At 49.9% G+C, this 15,636-nt stretch overlaps 1 protein-coding gene across 3 annotated transcripts in view; it reads right to left on the bottom strand.

Annotated features, from left to right (window-relative positions):
• The window catches only part of LOC144782515 (uncharacterized), a 116,067-nt gene that overhangs the window by 78,218 nt on the left and 22,213 nt on the right, over positions 1-15,636 (bottom strand). For all 3 annotated transcript variants that reach the window (XM_078661918.1, XM_078661919.1, XM_078661920.1), the window contains exon 2: positions 11,480-11,606. In XM_078661918.1, the coding sequence (XP_078518044.1) occupies positions 11,480-11,606 (127 nt within the window). The remainder of the gene's footprint in view (positions 1-11,479; positions 11,607-15,636) is intronic.

Here is a 15,636-nt window from a genome sequence, read left to right as displayed (position 1 = left end):
CAGCACATGGGAAGAACACTTGCAACACCTCTGGGAAGTGTTGAGGGCACTGTGCAAGGCAGGCCTCACGATCAAGGCAAGTAAGTGTCAGATCGGGCAGGGTTCAGTGGTGTACTTGGGACACCAAGTGGGGAGCGGCAAGGTGGCGCCCCTACAACCCAAGATTGAAACCATCCTGGCTTGGGAGCCCCCCTTATCTTATCTTATCTTAAGTGCAACTTGTATAGCGCACTAACACCATAGGCTTCCTGGCGCTTTGAGACAGAGTGAGTGAGGAAAGAAGCGTGAGTGGAGGAATTTTTTAGCCAAGGGGAGGGAAGAGGTGGGTTTTAAGCGATTTCCTGAAGTTCAGAAGGGAAGGGGAGGATTTGATGGAAAGAGGGAGGAGATTCCAGAGGCCGGGGGCCAGATGGGAAAAACGGCGACCACCGAATTTCTTGGTTTTGGTTTTAGGAATGACTAGCAGATTACGATGGGCTGATCGGAGGTTTCGAGTTGGACGGTAAGGGCAGATGAGCGATTTCAGAAACGCGGGACCGGGGCAGTGAAGGGCCTTGAATGTGAGACAGGCCACCTTGAAAGCTGCCCTTTGATTCATTGGGAGCCAATGAAGACTATGGAGTAAAGGTTTAGCCGATTGGCATCTGGGGGTATTATGAATTAGGCGGGCCGCTTGGTTCTGGACAACTTGGAGGCGAAGTAACAAGATTTGTGGGAGACCGTAGTAGATGGAATTCGAGAAGTCCAAGCGGGACAGCACAAGTGAGATGACAACTTGGGTAAGTGCGGCGGGAGGGAGTAAGTGACGAACTTTGCGGATCTTCCGGAGCTGGTACATGCAGGATGAGATTACCGCGCCCACCTGGGCTCTGAGAGAGAGTTCGGTGTCAATGATCACTCCCAGACTCTTTACTGATTTTGCCGGGACTGGGGGGGAGCCTAACTCCAAGGGCCAGAACTGCGAGCCCCAGTGAACATGACTGAGTCCAGGGAGGAGGAGCTCAGTTTTGCCGGGTTTAGCTTCAGTTGGTTCTGGTTCATCCAAAGTTGGATGTGGATCATGACTGCGTGAAATGTATTAATGGAATGAGGTGAATTGAGAGGAAGGATAATCTGTAAGTCGTCAGCGTAATTGTAGACACTGATGTCCCATTTCTGGAGAGATTGGATCAGAGGCCGGAGGTATAGGTTGAACAGGAGCGGCGAGAGGGAGGAGCCCTGGGGGACTCCGCAGGACATGGGAGTTTTTGTAGCAGTGAAGGTTCCCAGGCGGACCGCCTGTGTTCTTCCAGTAAGGAAGGACTCGACCCAATCAAGAGCAGTGCCCTGGATGCCTGCCTGTTCGACACGGTGGAGGAGGATGTTGTGGTCCACCGTGTCGAACGCGGCCGACAGGTCCAGGAGTACGAGGGCTTGGGGGGACCCCGTATCCGCGTTGCTCCTGAGTGTGTCTAAAACTGCCAGAATGACGGCCTCAGTAGAATGGGCAGGTCTGAAGCCGGCTTGATTGGGCTCGAGGTGACAAGAGGATTCGATGAAGTTTGACAGACATCGGGTGACATGGGCCTCCATTCGTTTTGAGAAGTACGGGAGGAGGGAGATGGGGCGATAATTCGAAGGCTCCGCAGGGTCGGTGCCGGGTTTTTTGAGGAGGGGCACTAGGATGGCCTCCTTGAAAGAGGTAGGGACAATGCCTCTGCTAAGTGACCCGTTAAGTAGGGGTAGAATACAGTCAGGTAAATTAAGGCATATGCTCCGCAGAACGGATGGCGGGCAGCAGTCGTTAGGGGAGCCAGATTTCACGCGGGTGGCGAGTTCCGCTAATGAGGAGGGGTCGAGGGCAGGGAAGGTGGTGAGGGTCGAGGGGTTATTAGAGGAAGTGTCCGATGGATATGGCTGGAGAGGGGGAGGGATAGAGTTTTTAATTTTTGTGATCTTCTCCACAAAGAAGGAGTTAAAAGTGTCACATGCCTCTTGAGTGGGGGTCTGGACTGGGAGGGTTCTTTCATCTATGGTGAGTTCGTTCATAACTCTGAACACCTCCTTAGATTTGTCGACCGCCGACGAAATCCGGTTGGAGAAATGTTCCATTTTGGCTAGGCCGATGGCAGCTTTGTATTCTTTACACGCGGCCAGGTAGGACTGTTTGGCTGAGTTGGAATAATCACGTCTCCAGATACGTTCTGACTGGCGCGTTTTTAATTTAAGAAGCTTGAGGTCATCAGAGAACCACCTGTGGGAGTTACGATGTCTAGTGCCGGGGAATTTAACCAGGGGGCAAAGAGGTCGCTGGCCGACTCCAGCCAGGATCCGATGTCGTGTTCTATTGCGTCGATGTCATTAGAGGGGTTAAGGACCGGACGGGTGTCGGCCAGGGTTGTAAGGAAGCCCTGGGAGTCATATGTACTCCATTTTCGTGAGGAGCCACCAGCCATCAGAGGAGCAGGAATCTGGCCGGCGACAGTGATGGTGGTGTCAACTAGGTTATGGTCAGACCAGACACAGGGGGAGATGTCTGGCGTGGACAAGGCCAGATTGCAGGTCCAAATCTGGTCCAGGATGTGGCCCTTGTTATGAGTAGGTTGAGTGACCTGTTGGGTAAGATTCAGACTGTTGAGAGTCTCAAAGAGCTCTGTGGCATGGGGGCCGGCGTTGGTGTCATTAAACCAATAGTTTAGGTCGCCGAAGAGGGCGAAGCTAGAATGCAGCGTTAGCAGATTAGACAGCTGTTCGCTCATGATGGTGGAGAAGGATGGCATTGGATGGGGAGGGCGGTATAAGAGGAGGAAGGTAAGGGCGCCGGTGTCAGTTTCCACGCTGATAAGTAAGTTATCCACCTCAGGGAGGGGGAGGGAATGGGAGGAGATAGAGTTCAGGCGCTTGGATATGATGGCTGCCACCTCACCCCCGGGCCGATCACCGGGGCGATCGGCGTGAAGAATGTAATAATCAGGGGGGAGGGCGGCCAAGATATCTGGGAGGGACTCTGATGTCAACCAAGTTTCCGTAAGGAGGAGCATGTCAGGATCAGTATTAGACAACAGGATAAAAATGTCCTCAGAGTGTTTCACTAAAGAACGAGTATTCAGATATGACACCCTGATGGATGAAGTGTTCCTGATCGGTGTGGCTGAGGGGGTGCGTCCGCATGGATGGTGTTGGGCAGGGCGCATGAGGCCAGCTGTATGTATACGGCGGGTAGCCGTTGGTGACAGTGGGGTGGCGAGGTGCTGTAGTTCTCTGAGGGATTGGGATGAGTATGAGATAAGATGGTCAGCGTGGCGCGCCCTAGGGCCCGGCCTGGCGCAGACGGGCGCAGACGGGCTTGCCTTTGGCGCGCCTGCTGCGCCCGTCCGCTGCGCTCCCTGTAAGGGGGGGCCATTTTATAGGTGTTGGTGAGGGAGGTGCCGAGCACTAGACCGCTCACAATTTTCACCAGCAAGATGGCGGGCGCCAAAGCCAGTCACACCCCTAGCAGCGTCTGATCAGCTGCGATGCGGATAAACAATCAAATCCGGTGGGTAAGTGTGTTCCTAGCAATTCAGGACTAATTAAAATACACGAGTTGTCAGAGCAAGCTTTAGTGCAATAGCAATATTAAAAACGGCGATTTCTCACTATTAAGCAGGCACAGAACACAAGTCCCGGCTTCCCGCCTCAGGAACCGACAATCACGCAACACTCGTAGTCAGCAGTGCGAGTTGCAATAAGGATTTTTATAGGTGTGGGTGAGGGAGGTGCCGAGCACTGGACCGCTCGCAATTTTCACCAGCAAGATGGCGGGCGCCAAAGCCAGTCACACCCCTAGCAGCGTCTGATCAGCTGCGATGGGGATAAACAATCAAATCCGGTGGGTAAGTGTGTTCCTAGCAATTCAGGACCAATTAAAATACACGAGTTGTCAGAGCAAGCTTTAGTGCAATAGCAATATTAAACAAGCATTTGCAATGCAATAGGTCTCGCATTTGCGCGAGTTTGAGCTATTGCCATTGTAAATGACATTGCCTTTTATTTATGTGTTGATTTTAAAAACATAAATAAAAGGCATTGTTTTTTACAATGCCAATAGATTAAACTCTCGCAAATGTGAGACCTATTGATTTGCAAATGCTTGTTTCGTGTGTTTACAAGAATGTGTCCAATTTAGTATTTTTTTCTACTTTAAGTCACATTTTTTGTTCAAATTAATGATTACAGTCCAGGCAACATCAGGCAGCAAGGTATGGTGTTTTCCTTATTCATTACACGCAGATCGATTATTTCGGCGTAGGTGTTTTAGCAAGGGCGCGCGTTCCCACTTAGTTTAGGATCTTGAATGGCCCTCTTTGCAATGCCAAAGACAGAAAGCTACAGACACACATGAGCGGTGTAATCACTAACAGCCGCGTTTATCTTATATTTACATGCTCAAGTATTCTAAAGCGTGCGCAGACACCTTAACTTTAGTAATCTGAACAACATTCCCCTCTGTCCTAGTGAACATGAGGCTAGACTAGCAAATGAACACGTCATAGGAGGCAGTGGCTTACTACTACTGCTACTGCTCCTACTAGTACTACTCCTACTATACCTACTAGCACTACTACTACTAGTAGTCTTACTAACAATAATAGCAATAATCATAATGCATATTATTATTATTATTTTATATGGCGCCTCTTGCCGCACTGCTGTCGCTTCATAGGGCTATAAATAACTGAAAGGTATTCGCAAAGTTACACTTGGCAGGTGTACTTATGTGGATGTTGTAGTCATTCATATCTTCCAACCTCTCCACCCAAACACACGTACCTTGAAAACACGCCCCACTCAGACCTGTGTGTAGCCTGAATGTCACGATCTGAAAACTCAGACTTTCACACTTCTGTTGATAAAAAGCGGGCCACTGCAATGAGCGATAATAGGATTTTCCTTTACCGCCTAGACACCGCACCCCCATTCCGTCAACTTTCACTGCCAAGAAGGTTACAGTGCCAGAATGGGGTTCAGGTCAATGTGCGTTATTAGAAAAATGCACACTGACATATTCCATATGTACGTTTCCATACTGCACCGTGCACATACTAATAGTGCTGCAAGTAAAAAAAAGAAAATAAACACGAGGGCTAGATACAAACAAGAACGAGGTTTAGGTAGCGTTCTAAAAAGCTACTGTAAGTCCCCTGCTCGACGTGTAGTCTTTATTTTTGTTATTTTTGAAATGCATGACTGCCGCTGTCAAAACGGGCGACAGCAACCTAACTCCGCCCTCCCCCCCCCGTAACTGTCACACCTGGGGACAGGTTCGTTACTGATAAGTCTTAGTGGGACGCATTGACTGTAACGGGATCACACAGTAAGGCAACTCCGCGTTTACCAAATGATTAAGTTGTAGTTGGACAAACTCCCTAAGCTTCGAACGTCCTTATCTCTGAAGTGCTCCCTGCTGGGGTAGAGCGGCTCAGCTACTGCCCCGGCCTCCGCTCGCTCTGGGAGGGGGTGTGTGAGACGCGGTACACTTATAGGATTGGGCAGAGGGGGGTGGCAGGGTTGGGGGCAGAGTCACTCGCATACGAGTCCTCCGCCTGAACCGCCAGGCAGTTCCCGACGCTCCGGAGACCTTGGTCTGCATCAGCCCGCACACGGAGCTCCGAGGCGCGATGGGTGAGCTTCGCCCGCCTTGCGCAGTTTGCAAATAAATATCAGCGGCCTGAGCGGAGGCGCCACCGAGCGGACACTGCACGCAAGTGCGCGAGGCACCAACGGCAGCCCAGCAGCCGTTCCAAAGAACCAGCAGGTTAGGGCTCACCCAAAACAGTCATGCTTTCTGTCTCCTCGTTTTCCCAGGTGCAGACAGCACCTACTTCCTGTTTGGCCGGCAATGCTTCCGGGTCGCCGCAGGCAGCGCGGCGGCCCGCCCTGCACGGGGAAGGGAGGCAGCTTTCGAGGAGGACAGCACCTGGCCGCGAGCGCGTTCTCGTGCGCGTGGCCTTAACAAATCGGCGCGCGCGGCCAGTGCTGTCCTCCTGGGAAGCTGAGCCGTTAACAATAAGGTCTCTGGCGAGAGCGAGCTTCGCTCGCTTCTAGCCGAGACCTAAAACGGCGATTTCTCACTATCAAGCAGGCACAGAACACAAGTCCCGGCTTTCCGCCTCAGGACCGACAATCATGCAACACTCGTAGTCAGCAGTGCGAGTTGCAATAAGGATTTTTATAGGTGTGGGTGAGGGAGGTGCCGAGCACTGGACCGCTCGCAATTTTCACCACCAAGATGGCGGGCGCCAAAGCCAGTCACACCCCTAGCAGCGTCTGATCAGCTGCGATGGGGATAAACAATCAAATCCGGTGGGTAAGTGTGTTCCTAGCAATTGAGGACTAATTAAAATACACGAGAATACACAAGACCCAAACTGCAGTGAGAGCCTTCCTGGGTCTCACAGGGTACTACAGGAGGTTTGTCAAGGGGTATGGCAGCATTGTTGGCCCCTTGACAGAGCTGACTTCTAAGAAGCAGCCCAGGAAAGTGATCTGGACTGACACCTGTCAGAAGGCTTTTGACACCCTGAAAACTGCCTTGTGCACGGCGCCCGTGCTCCTGGCCCCTGACTTCTCCAAAGAATTCCTAGTGCAAACAGACGCTTCAGAGCATGGTGTAGGGGCTGTTCTCTCACAGATGACTGAGGAGGGCTGGGACCAACCTGTAGCCTTCATCAGTAGGAGGTTACTTCCACGGGAACAGAGGTGGAGTGCAATTGGGCGAGAAGCTTTTGCTGTGGTCTGGGCACTGAAGAAGCTAAGACCCTACTTGTTTGGGTCTCACTTCCGGGTTCAGACAGACCACAGACCCCTCAGATGGTTGATGCAGATGAAGGGTGAGAACCCAAAGCGGTTTAGGTGGTCCATTTCCCTACAGGGTATGGACTTCACGGTGGAACACCGCCCTGGCACAGATCACGCCAATGCTGACGGTCTGTCCAGGTTTTTCCGCCTTAGTGAGGAGGAACTCTCTGGGGTAGGGTAGTTCTCCCCACATTTCAGCTGGAGGGGACACGTGTTAGACCTGGCAGAATCGAGTCACTTTGTTCCGGTGAAGTTGCTGACAACAGGTGCAACAATTGAGGACACGCGCATTTTGGAAACAAAAGCCAGGAGAGGATACAGAAAGCGCATTATAATCTGCGCTCCAAGCGCTCTGTGAGGGAACTCACTAATGGGCGAACAGAAATGAGATTCTTCTTCGCGCATTCCCAAGTGTAAGATTCCGCTTTAAAAATTGGATTAGGAGTGGATACACAGCTGCAACTGAGATTTGATCCTCTTCATGAGAGGTGGAATTGTCCTCAATTTCTACAAATAGCACAACAGTAAACAGAATATTTTTGCCTGAGCCTGAAGATAACATAAGAGGCCAGGTTTTCAGAAGATTCACAGACAATTGACAAAGCCCTGATGAAAGTCCAGGAACTGGTTTCCTTGGACTAGAAACGCGTCAGCAATTTATAACATCAAGCGTTCCAACTGGCTGTGGCCAGTTGTCAAGTTGTTTTACAACTAAAGTCTTGCTCTTTCTTTTTGACTTTGTCCCCCTTTTTTTCTTCATGAATATAGATTTGGTCTATTGAATAATAATTTTTCCAATTTATTCTTTGTGTTTGTATTGTGGATTACGTGTAGAATGTATGATAATTGTATATTTGAAATGTATATATTGTTGTTTTGTAAATAGTTGTGTACAGGTTCAAGTGAAATATATTGAATGTATTCGTTCCTTTTCTGTATAATTTATATACAAAAAATAATTGTAAAATATCGAAGTGGATGGGTATAAATAAAATACCAGGCCAAACGTAAAAGAATTTGTGTTTGTCCTATTGGTTTGAATAAGTGTTTAAAGAAAAGGTGGGGGCAGGCAATTTGTGTTTGTTACTACATATTAGGGTCCAGCCTACCCCACCCCTTACATGGGCTTAACTCCTTAGTTTTTCAAAAGACCTGGCACCTTGGCGTGAGTCTCCCTTCTACTTTTTGCCTCAGATGTTTTGCTGGTGTTCGCTGCTCAGGGCACTGCGTCACGGCCAATCCGTGCCGCAGTGCAAGTGCTCCCAATGTAAACTGTACCGCTATTTGATTTCCATGATTGGCTCATTGGATTTACTGTCAGTCCCCTGTAAAATGCACCAGGAGTGCCAGGGCTTGTAAATACCAATACTGCTAGTGGGCCTGCAGCGCTGGTTGCGCCACCCACAGAAGCAGCCTTTTAAAATGTGTCTAGGGTCTGCCATTGCAGAACCTGCGTGCAGTCTGGTACTGTCATGCTGGCTGGGCAAGTGCACACACTTGCCAGCCTCTAAACCTTCCCTTTACTTCATGTGAGTCACCCCTATGGTAGGCCAAAGGGCAGGGTGCATTGTAAGCATAAGGTAGGACAAGCCCTGCTGTGTGCGGCATGTCCTAATAGTAAATTACAGCCATTTTAGTTTTTCACTATTGTAAGGCTACCTGTTCGCATAGGCCAGAATGGGCTGCTGGAATTATTACATTCTATAATCCTATCAGGCTCAGGGAACATGGTAGAAGGTCAAGTTTAGTATGCCCGAACTCAGAATAATAAAATACATCTTTTAGTAAAGTGTATTTTAATATCCTGTGTTTGCAAATGCTACTTTTAGAAAATTAGCATTTGCTTGCCTAAACATTTCAGCCCGCCTCTGCCAGGATGTGTATCTGCTGTCTGGGTTTTGTGAGTGACAGGGCTGGGGATGACAGGTGGTGAATGGAGGGATTATACCAGAGTGGGTGGTGGGAGTGCCCCTTGACTCTGAATAGGGCTGTGCTCTGCCACCACAATGCTGGCTCCGCCTCCTGGGGAGCGACTGATGACTCTGCCCGACACCTGGCCCGGGAAGAGGGAGGACTGTCAACAGAGTGCTCCTGACTGAACTTGTCATCCCAATGCCGGCTCCACCTCCTAAGGAGCGTCTGCTGTCCTTGCCCCACACACTGAAAGAAGAAGCCAGGGGCTGCACAACAAAGTGCTCCAGAGCTGAATGGGACTATGCAAAGGCCCCCCTGGCCTGAGAAGACAAAAGAAACTGGGTATAAGAAGAGGAGCTCTGCTCCTAACAAACTAGATCCTGCTTGTGAACCAAGACGACCTCTCTGCCTGAGGAGAAGGAACCAAGGAAGCTGAAGGAAGAAGACTGTCCCTATTCTGGGGGACTGGGCAATAATAATAATAATAATAATAATAATCTATATTTGTAAAGCGCACAATCACCCGTAAGGGTCTCTAGGCGCTGGGGGCCATCGGGAAGATTAAGCAAACTATTGCCCAGAGTCACATGGTGCTGGGCTTATCTGCCACCGGTGCCGAGGATCGAACTGTGATCCCCAGAAGCTGGAGTCAGTCGCCCCTAGCCGCGGCGCCACACCTCTTCCACGCCAACAGTGGGAACCTTGCTGCCAAAGGAGAGGAAGAAACTCTGCTGAAAGACTTTGCTTTTATTTTTACTTGATACAAAAACTTGTGCTTCACAGCTCATCTCCAAGGGCCTGGAAGAGAGCTGGCCCCCTGATCTGAGTCCCAGGAACATTGGACTCTGCCCGCCTACCAAAGCTGTAAAGAAATTGCTGAGTTCTCCCCCTGCCGCTGGAGCCACCACAAGTGTGTCCTGTGTCCCTGGACTGCTGCGAAGCTGTCCTGTGCCTGCCCGCCCCGTGTGACCCGCTCTGCTTTTGAGCCGTCCTCACACAGTGTCGCTGGGCTGCCCACACCCGCTTCGCCCTCCTCTTAAGGACGCCCCGCACTGCCTGCCGCATCCCCACTGGGGGGGGGGGGTGGGGGGGGGGGGAGAACCCTTGCAGAGAAGCGCATCCCCGGAGACTCCTGGTACGCCGAAGCGCACCATCTCCCTGACGTCCCGCCCCGCAAGTGAAAAGCATTTCCCCGCTTTTAGCCGGCACCCCCGATTGTTCGTGTCATACGCCAGAAGCGTACACAACCGCACCAGCCTTTGTTGTATCCTACGTGACGTACCGCCTTGTCCTTTTGGCCGTACGCCTCGCACCCCGTGTCTGCAAAGTGCCTCAAGTACGCTGAGTACGCTGGAGGCGTACTGAAGAAAACTGCATCGCCCTCTGTGATCCTGCGAGCCGTACCGGCGTGTGGTTATCGGCCGGGTACGACTCGCACTACGCCTGGAAGTGAGTTGTGGTTCGCGTCATATGCCTGAAGCGTACACCAAGCGCACCGCACCTTGCCCTGTCCCCGAGGCCGCGCCGCACCAGGAGAGCCGTACTGTACATTGAGTACAGGCCGCCCCGTGCCACTGCCGCCTCTGGGTGAACCTACTTGCCACACAAGGACGTCTGCCACGAGCCGGACCGGCACTGCAATCCCACGTCCCGAGTACGCCTCGCACCCCGCATGGTCAGCACATCGTCAGGTACTGTGTACGCGTCTGACTGGAAAGTCCGGTTGTCATCCATACAAAGGCCAGAACTGTACGGTTACCCCCTCGGGTCGCCCTAGAAGCCACGAACTGCATATTTGGGGGAATTTAAAGTATTACTGAAAGAACTACTTCTAAGAAAGTCATAACCTCATAAGGAAAGACTCATTTTGCACTGTTGAAGCGTTCTTCATGATTTAAAGACACTTACAAAAAGAAAGCCTATATTCTTAATCTAAAGAAAGTATTGTGTGCATCCCAAATCGAATGTTATTTATGGTCTTGTGATAATCCTGCAAAGCTCCTATTTTTACATAAAGTACCAGTATTTTTTTATACAAACTACAGCCTGGTGTCCATTTGTGGTCGGTCATTATTCTTACTGTGTATGATCATAAATGCTTAACTGACTTTGTGCCCTGAGGATGAGCCTTGACTGCTCGCGCCACACAACCTAAAGGGTGAGCAGGGGTTATTCTTAAGGAGTAGGTCCTTTGCCCTGACTAGAGGATAGGGTCCCTGTTTGTCACAAGTGCATACCTGTGCCAACCAGAGAACCCCAAATCTAACAGGCAGATGGTGGTATAAAGGAATATGTCTAAGAGAACAATGATAGTGAGCGTGAGGAATGCTGTGCAGATATGAATGCACCCATCCTTCGACTGGGGAGCCTTATTAGCCAACAAACCTAGGCTCTCTGATGAGTCCAGTTACCCAGCACAGAGTTTCTGTGTCAGCTCCACACTAGTGGTGTGTTTTTCGGTGTTAAATTGGCTCCTAACAAATCTAAAATGTAAAATTACAATGAAAACTCATCTCTATACCCTTACTTCAATGCATCCATTCTGGTGTCCTGTGGCACTTCCCTCATTTAGACGTCAGCCCTTCATGTTCACTGCTTTTCCCTGATCCTTTTATTATTTTTGTTCTATTAACGTCTGTCATTTCTTTACACTAGACATGCATTTGTTGATTTTATTTTCATTATGTTGAATTGTACCCTCAGAGTTAGGGAACGCTTGTATCGATTTTCAAAATGATGGAAATACCTAGCGAGATCAAGGCCTGGTGGATTTCCTTCATCACGTTCCTGTAAAGTTCCTTCTGCCAGTCCTGCAGCAGCTTCCACTCCTGTTCGGAGAAATAGGCTGTGGCATTGTGGAAGGGAGGCTGGTCCTGCAACAGAAACATAAATGGCTTATGACCCCCTCCGTATAAGGAAATATAAAGTAGTTGTCCTGAATGATCACTACACCACCCCCTTCGACGCCCTTATCCTCTATTAACAGACATTTACAACTTACAATTTACACAAGTTTTCATCAACTTGAAATGAGAGGTGTGACAGTGACTACCAAGAGGAAGGCCTTTGAGGCTTTTGCTGCCCTGTGCGACTGAACGCGTACAAAACACTCAAACTGGGAAAAATCCACATAATAATGTTGCCAGCACTTACACGAGTGTGCACCTGGGTCAGCTTGTACACACCCTGAAATAATGATCCGTTTCAGTCCCGCTCCACTGGACGCCACTTTGGATGCACCATCATGAGCCAGGTACAGTTGAAACGCAGAGGCAGAAGACTGGACACAGAGGTTCTGGGTGGACGTATACGTGACAATGTCTATGTAATATTTACAACAAGGGGTGGTGAGGGACAGAGTCTCTGAATTAAGCAGAATACTCTCACCCAGTCAAGAGATCAGGGCTAGATCCAACACCGTTTTTTAGCTCATGGCACCATCCCAGTTTCAGAACCTGGCTGTATGCAAATTAGTCTGTCCCTGGCCCAGTGCATCATGGGAACAGGGCAGACCAGACTACAAAAGCCAATTCTTACACTGGGAAGGAAACAAGCTTCCGGGGACCGGTTTCTGGCATTACAGCCGTCTTCGGCCCGGCTTGCTTGAATCCTGATGGTGCAATGAGCAAGGGACTCATGTCTGAGTATACCCTTCCACGCTTAGGGTGGACAAAAATATTTACAACAAGGGGTGGTGAGGGACAGAGTCTCTGAATTAAGCAGAATACTCTCACCCAGTCAAGAGATCAGGGCTAGATCCAACACCGTTTTTTAGCTCATTGCACCATCCCAGTTTCAGAACCTGGCTGTATGCAAATTAGTCTGTCCCTGGCCCAGTGCATCATGGGAACAGGGCAGACCAGACTACAAAAGCCAATTCTTACACTGGGAAGGAAACAAGCTTCCGGGGACCGGTTTCTGGCATTACAGCCGTCTTCGGCCCGGCTTGCTTGAATCCTGATGGTGCAATGAGCAAGGGACTCATGTCTGAGTATACCCTTCCACGCTTAGGGTGGACAAAAATATTTACAACAAGGGGTGGTGAGGGACAGAGTCTCTGAATTAAGCAGAATACTCTCACCCAGTCAAGAGATCAGGGCTAGATCCAACACCGTTTTTTAGCTCATGGCACCATCCCAGTTTCAGAACCTGGCTGTATGCAAATTAGTCTGTCCCTGGCCCAGTGCATCATGGGAACAGGGCAGACCAGACTACAAAAGCCAATTCTTACACTGGGAAGGAAACAAGCTTCCGGGGACCGGTTTCTGGCATTACAGCCGTCTTCGGCCCGGCTTGCTTGAATCCTGATGGTGCAATGAGCAAGGGACTCATGTCTGAGTATACCCTTCCACGCTTAGGGTGGACAAAAATATTTACAACAAGGGGTGGTGAGGGACAGAGTCTCTGAATTAAGCAGAATACTCTCACCCAGTCAAGAGATCAGGGCTAGATCCAACACCGTTTTTTAGCTCATTGCACCATCCCAGTTTCAGAACCTGGCTGTATGCAAATTAGTCTGTCCCTGGCCCAGTGCATCATGGGAACAGGGCAGACCAGACTACAAAAGCCAATTCTTACACTGGGAAGGAAACAAGCTTCCGGGGACCGGTTTCTGGCATTACAGCCGTCTTCGGCCCGGCTTGCTTGAATCCTGATGGTGCAATGAGCAAGGGACTCATGTCTGAGTATACCCTTCCACGCTTAGGGTGGACAAAAATATTTACAACAAGGGGTGGTGAGGGACAGAGTCTCTGAATTAAGCAGAATACTCTCACCCAGTCAAGAGATCAGGGCTAGATCCAACACCGTTTTTTAGCTCATTGCACCATCCCAGTTTCAGAACCTGGCTGTATGCAAATTAGTCTGTCCCTGGCCCAGTGCATCATGGGAACAGGGCAGACCAGACTACAAAAGCCAATTCTTACACTGGGAAGGAAACAAGCTTCCGGGGACCGGTTTCTGGCATTACAGCCGTCTTCCGCCCGGCTTGCTTGAATCCTGATGGTGCAATGAGCAAGGGACTCATGTCTGAGTATACCCTTCCACGCTTAGGGTGGACAAAAATATTTACAACAAGGGGTGGTGAGGGACAGCGTCTCTGAATTAAGCAGAATACTCTCACCCAGTCAAGAGATCAGGGCTAGATCCAACACCGTTTTTTAGCTCATTGCACCATCCCAGTTTCAGAACCTGGCTGTATGCAAATTAGTCTGTCCCTGGCCCAGTGCATCATGGGAACAGGGCAGACCAGACTACAAAAGCCAATTCTTACACTGGGAAGGAAACAAGCTTCCGGGGACCGGTTTCTGGCATTACAGTCGTCTTCGGCCCGGCTTGCTTGAATCCTGATGGTGCAATGAGCAAGGGACTCATGTCTGAGTATACCCTTCCACGCTTAGGGTGGACAAAAATATTTACAACAAGGGGTGGTGAGGGACAGAGTCTCTGAATTAAGCAGAATACTCTCACCCAGTCAAGAGATCAGGGCTAGATCCAACACCGTTTTTTAGCTCATTGCACCTTCCCAGTTTCAGAACCTGGCTGTATGCAAATTAGTCTGTCCCTGGCCCAGTGCATCATGGGAACAGGGCAGACCAGACTACAAAAGCCAATTCTTACACTGGGAAGGAAACAAGCTTCCGGGGACCGGTTTCTGGCATTACAGCCGTCTTCGGCCCGGCTTGCTTGAATCCTGATGGTGCAATGAGCAAGGGACTCATGTCTGAGTATACCCTTCCACGCTTAGGGTGGACAAAAATATTTACAACAAGGGGTGGTGAGGGACAGAGTCTCTGAATTAAGCAGAATACTCTCACCCAGTCAAGAGATCAGGGCTAGATCCAACACCGTTTTTTAGCTCATGGCACCATCCCAGTTTCAGAACCTGGCTGTATGCAAATTAGTCTGTCCCTGGCCCAGTGCATCATGGGAACAGGGCAGACCAGACTACAAAAGCCAATTCTTACACTGGGAAGGAAACAAGCTTCCGGGGACCGGTTTCTGGCATTACAGCCGTCTTCGGCCCGGCTTGCTTGAATCCTGATGGTGCAATGAGCAAGGGACTCATGTCTGAGTATACCCTTCCACGCTTAGGGTGGACAAAAATATTTACAACAAGGGGTGGTGAGGGACAGAGTCTCTGAATTAAGCAGAATACTCTCACCCAGTCAAGAGTTAAGGGCTAGATCCAACACCGTTTTTTAGCTCATTGCACCATCCCAGTTTCAGAACCTGGCTGTATGCAAATTAGTCTGTCCCTGGCCCAGTGCATCATGGGAACAGGGCAGACCAGACTACAAAAGCCAATTCTTACACTGGGAAGGAAACAAGCTTCCGGGGACCGGTTTCTGGCATTACAGCCGTCTTCGGCCCGGCTTGCTTGAATCCTGATGGTGCAATGAGCAAGGGACTCATGTCTGAGTATACCCTTCCACGCTTAGGGTGGACAAAAATATTTACAACAAGGGGTGGTGAGTGGGTGAGAGTACTCTGCTTAATTCAGAGACTCTGTCCATCACCACCCCTTGTTGTAAATAATTTTGTCCACCCTAAGCGTGGAAGGGTATACTCAGATGTGAGTCCCTTGCTCATTGCACCATCAGGATTCAAGCAAGCCGGGCCGAAGACGCCTGAAATGGCAGAAACCGGTCCCCGGAAGCTTGTTTCCTTCCCAGTGTAAGAATTGGCTTTTGTAGTCTGGTCTGCCCTGTTCCCATGATGCAATGGGCCAGGGACAGACTAATTTGCATACAGCCAGGTTCTGAAACTGGGATGGTGCAATGAGCTAAAAAACGGTGTTGGATCTAGCCCTGATCTCTTGACTGGGTGAGAGTACTCTGCTTAATTCAGAGACTCTGTCCATCACCACCCCTTGTTGTAAATAATGTTTATGTAATGGGCACT

This window comes from Lissotriton helveticus, chromosome 9, assembly GCF_964261635.1.
Source record: "Lissotriton helveticus chromosome 9, aLisHel1.1, whole genome shotgun sequence".
In the NCBI taxonomy this organism is placed as follows: domain Eukaryota; kingdom Metazoa; phylum Chordata; class Amphibia; order Caudata; family Salamandridae; genus Lissotriton; species Lissotriton helveticus.
This window is presented reverse-complemented; position numbering and strand designations above follow the sequence as displayed.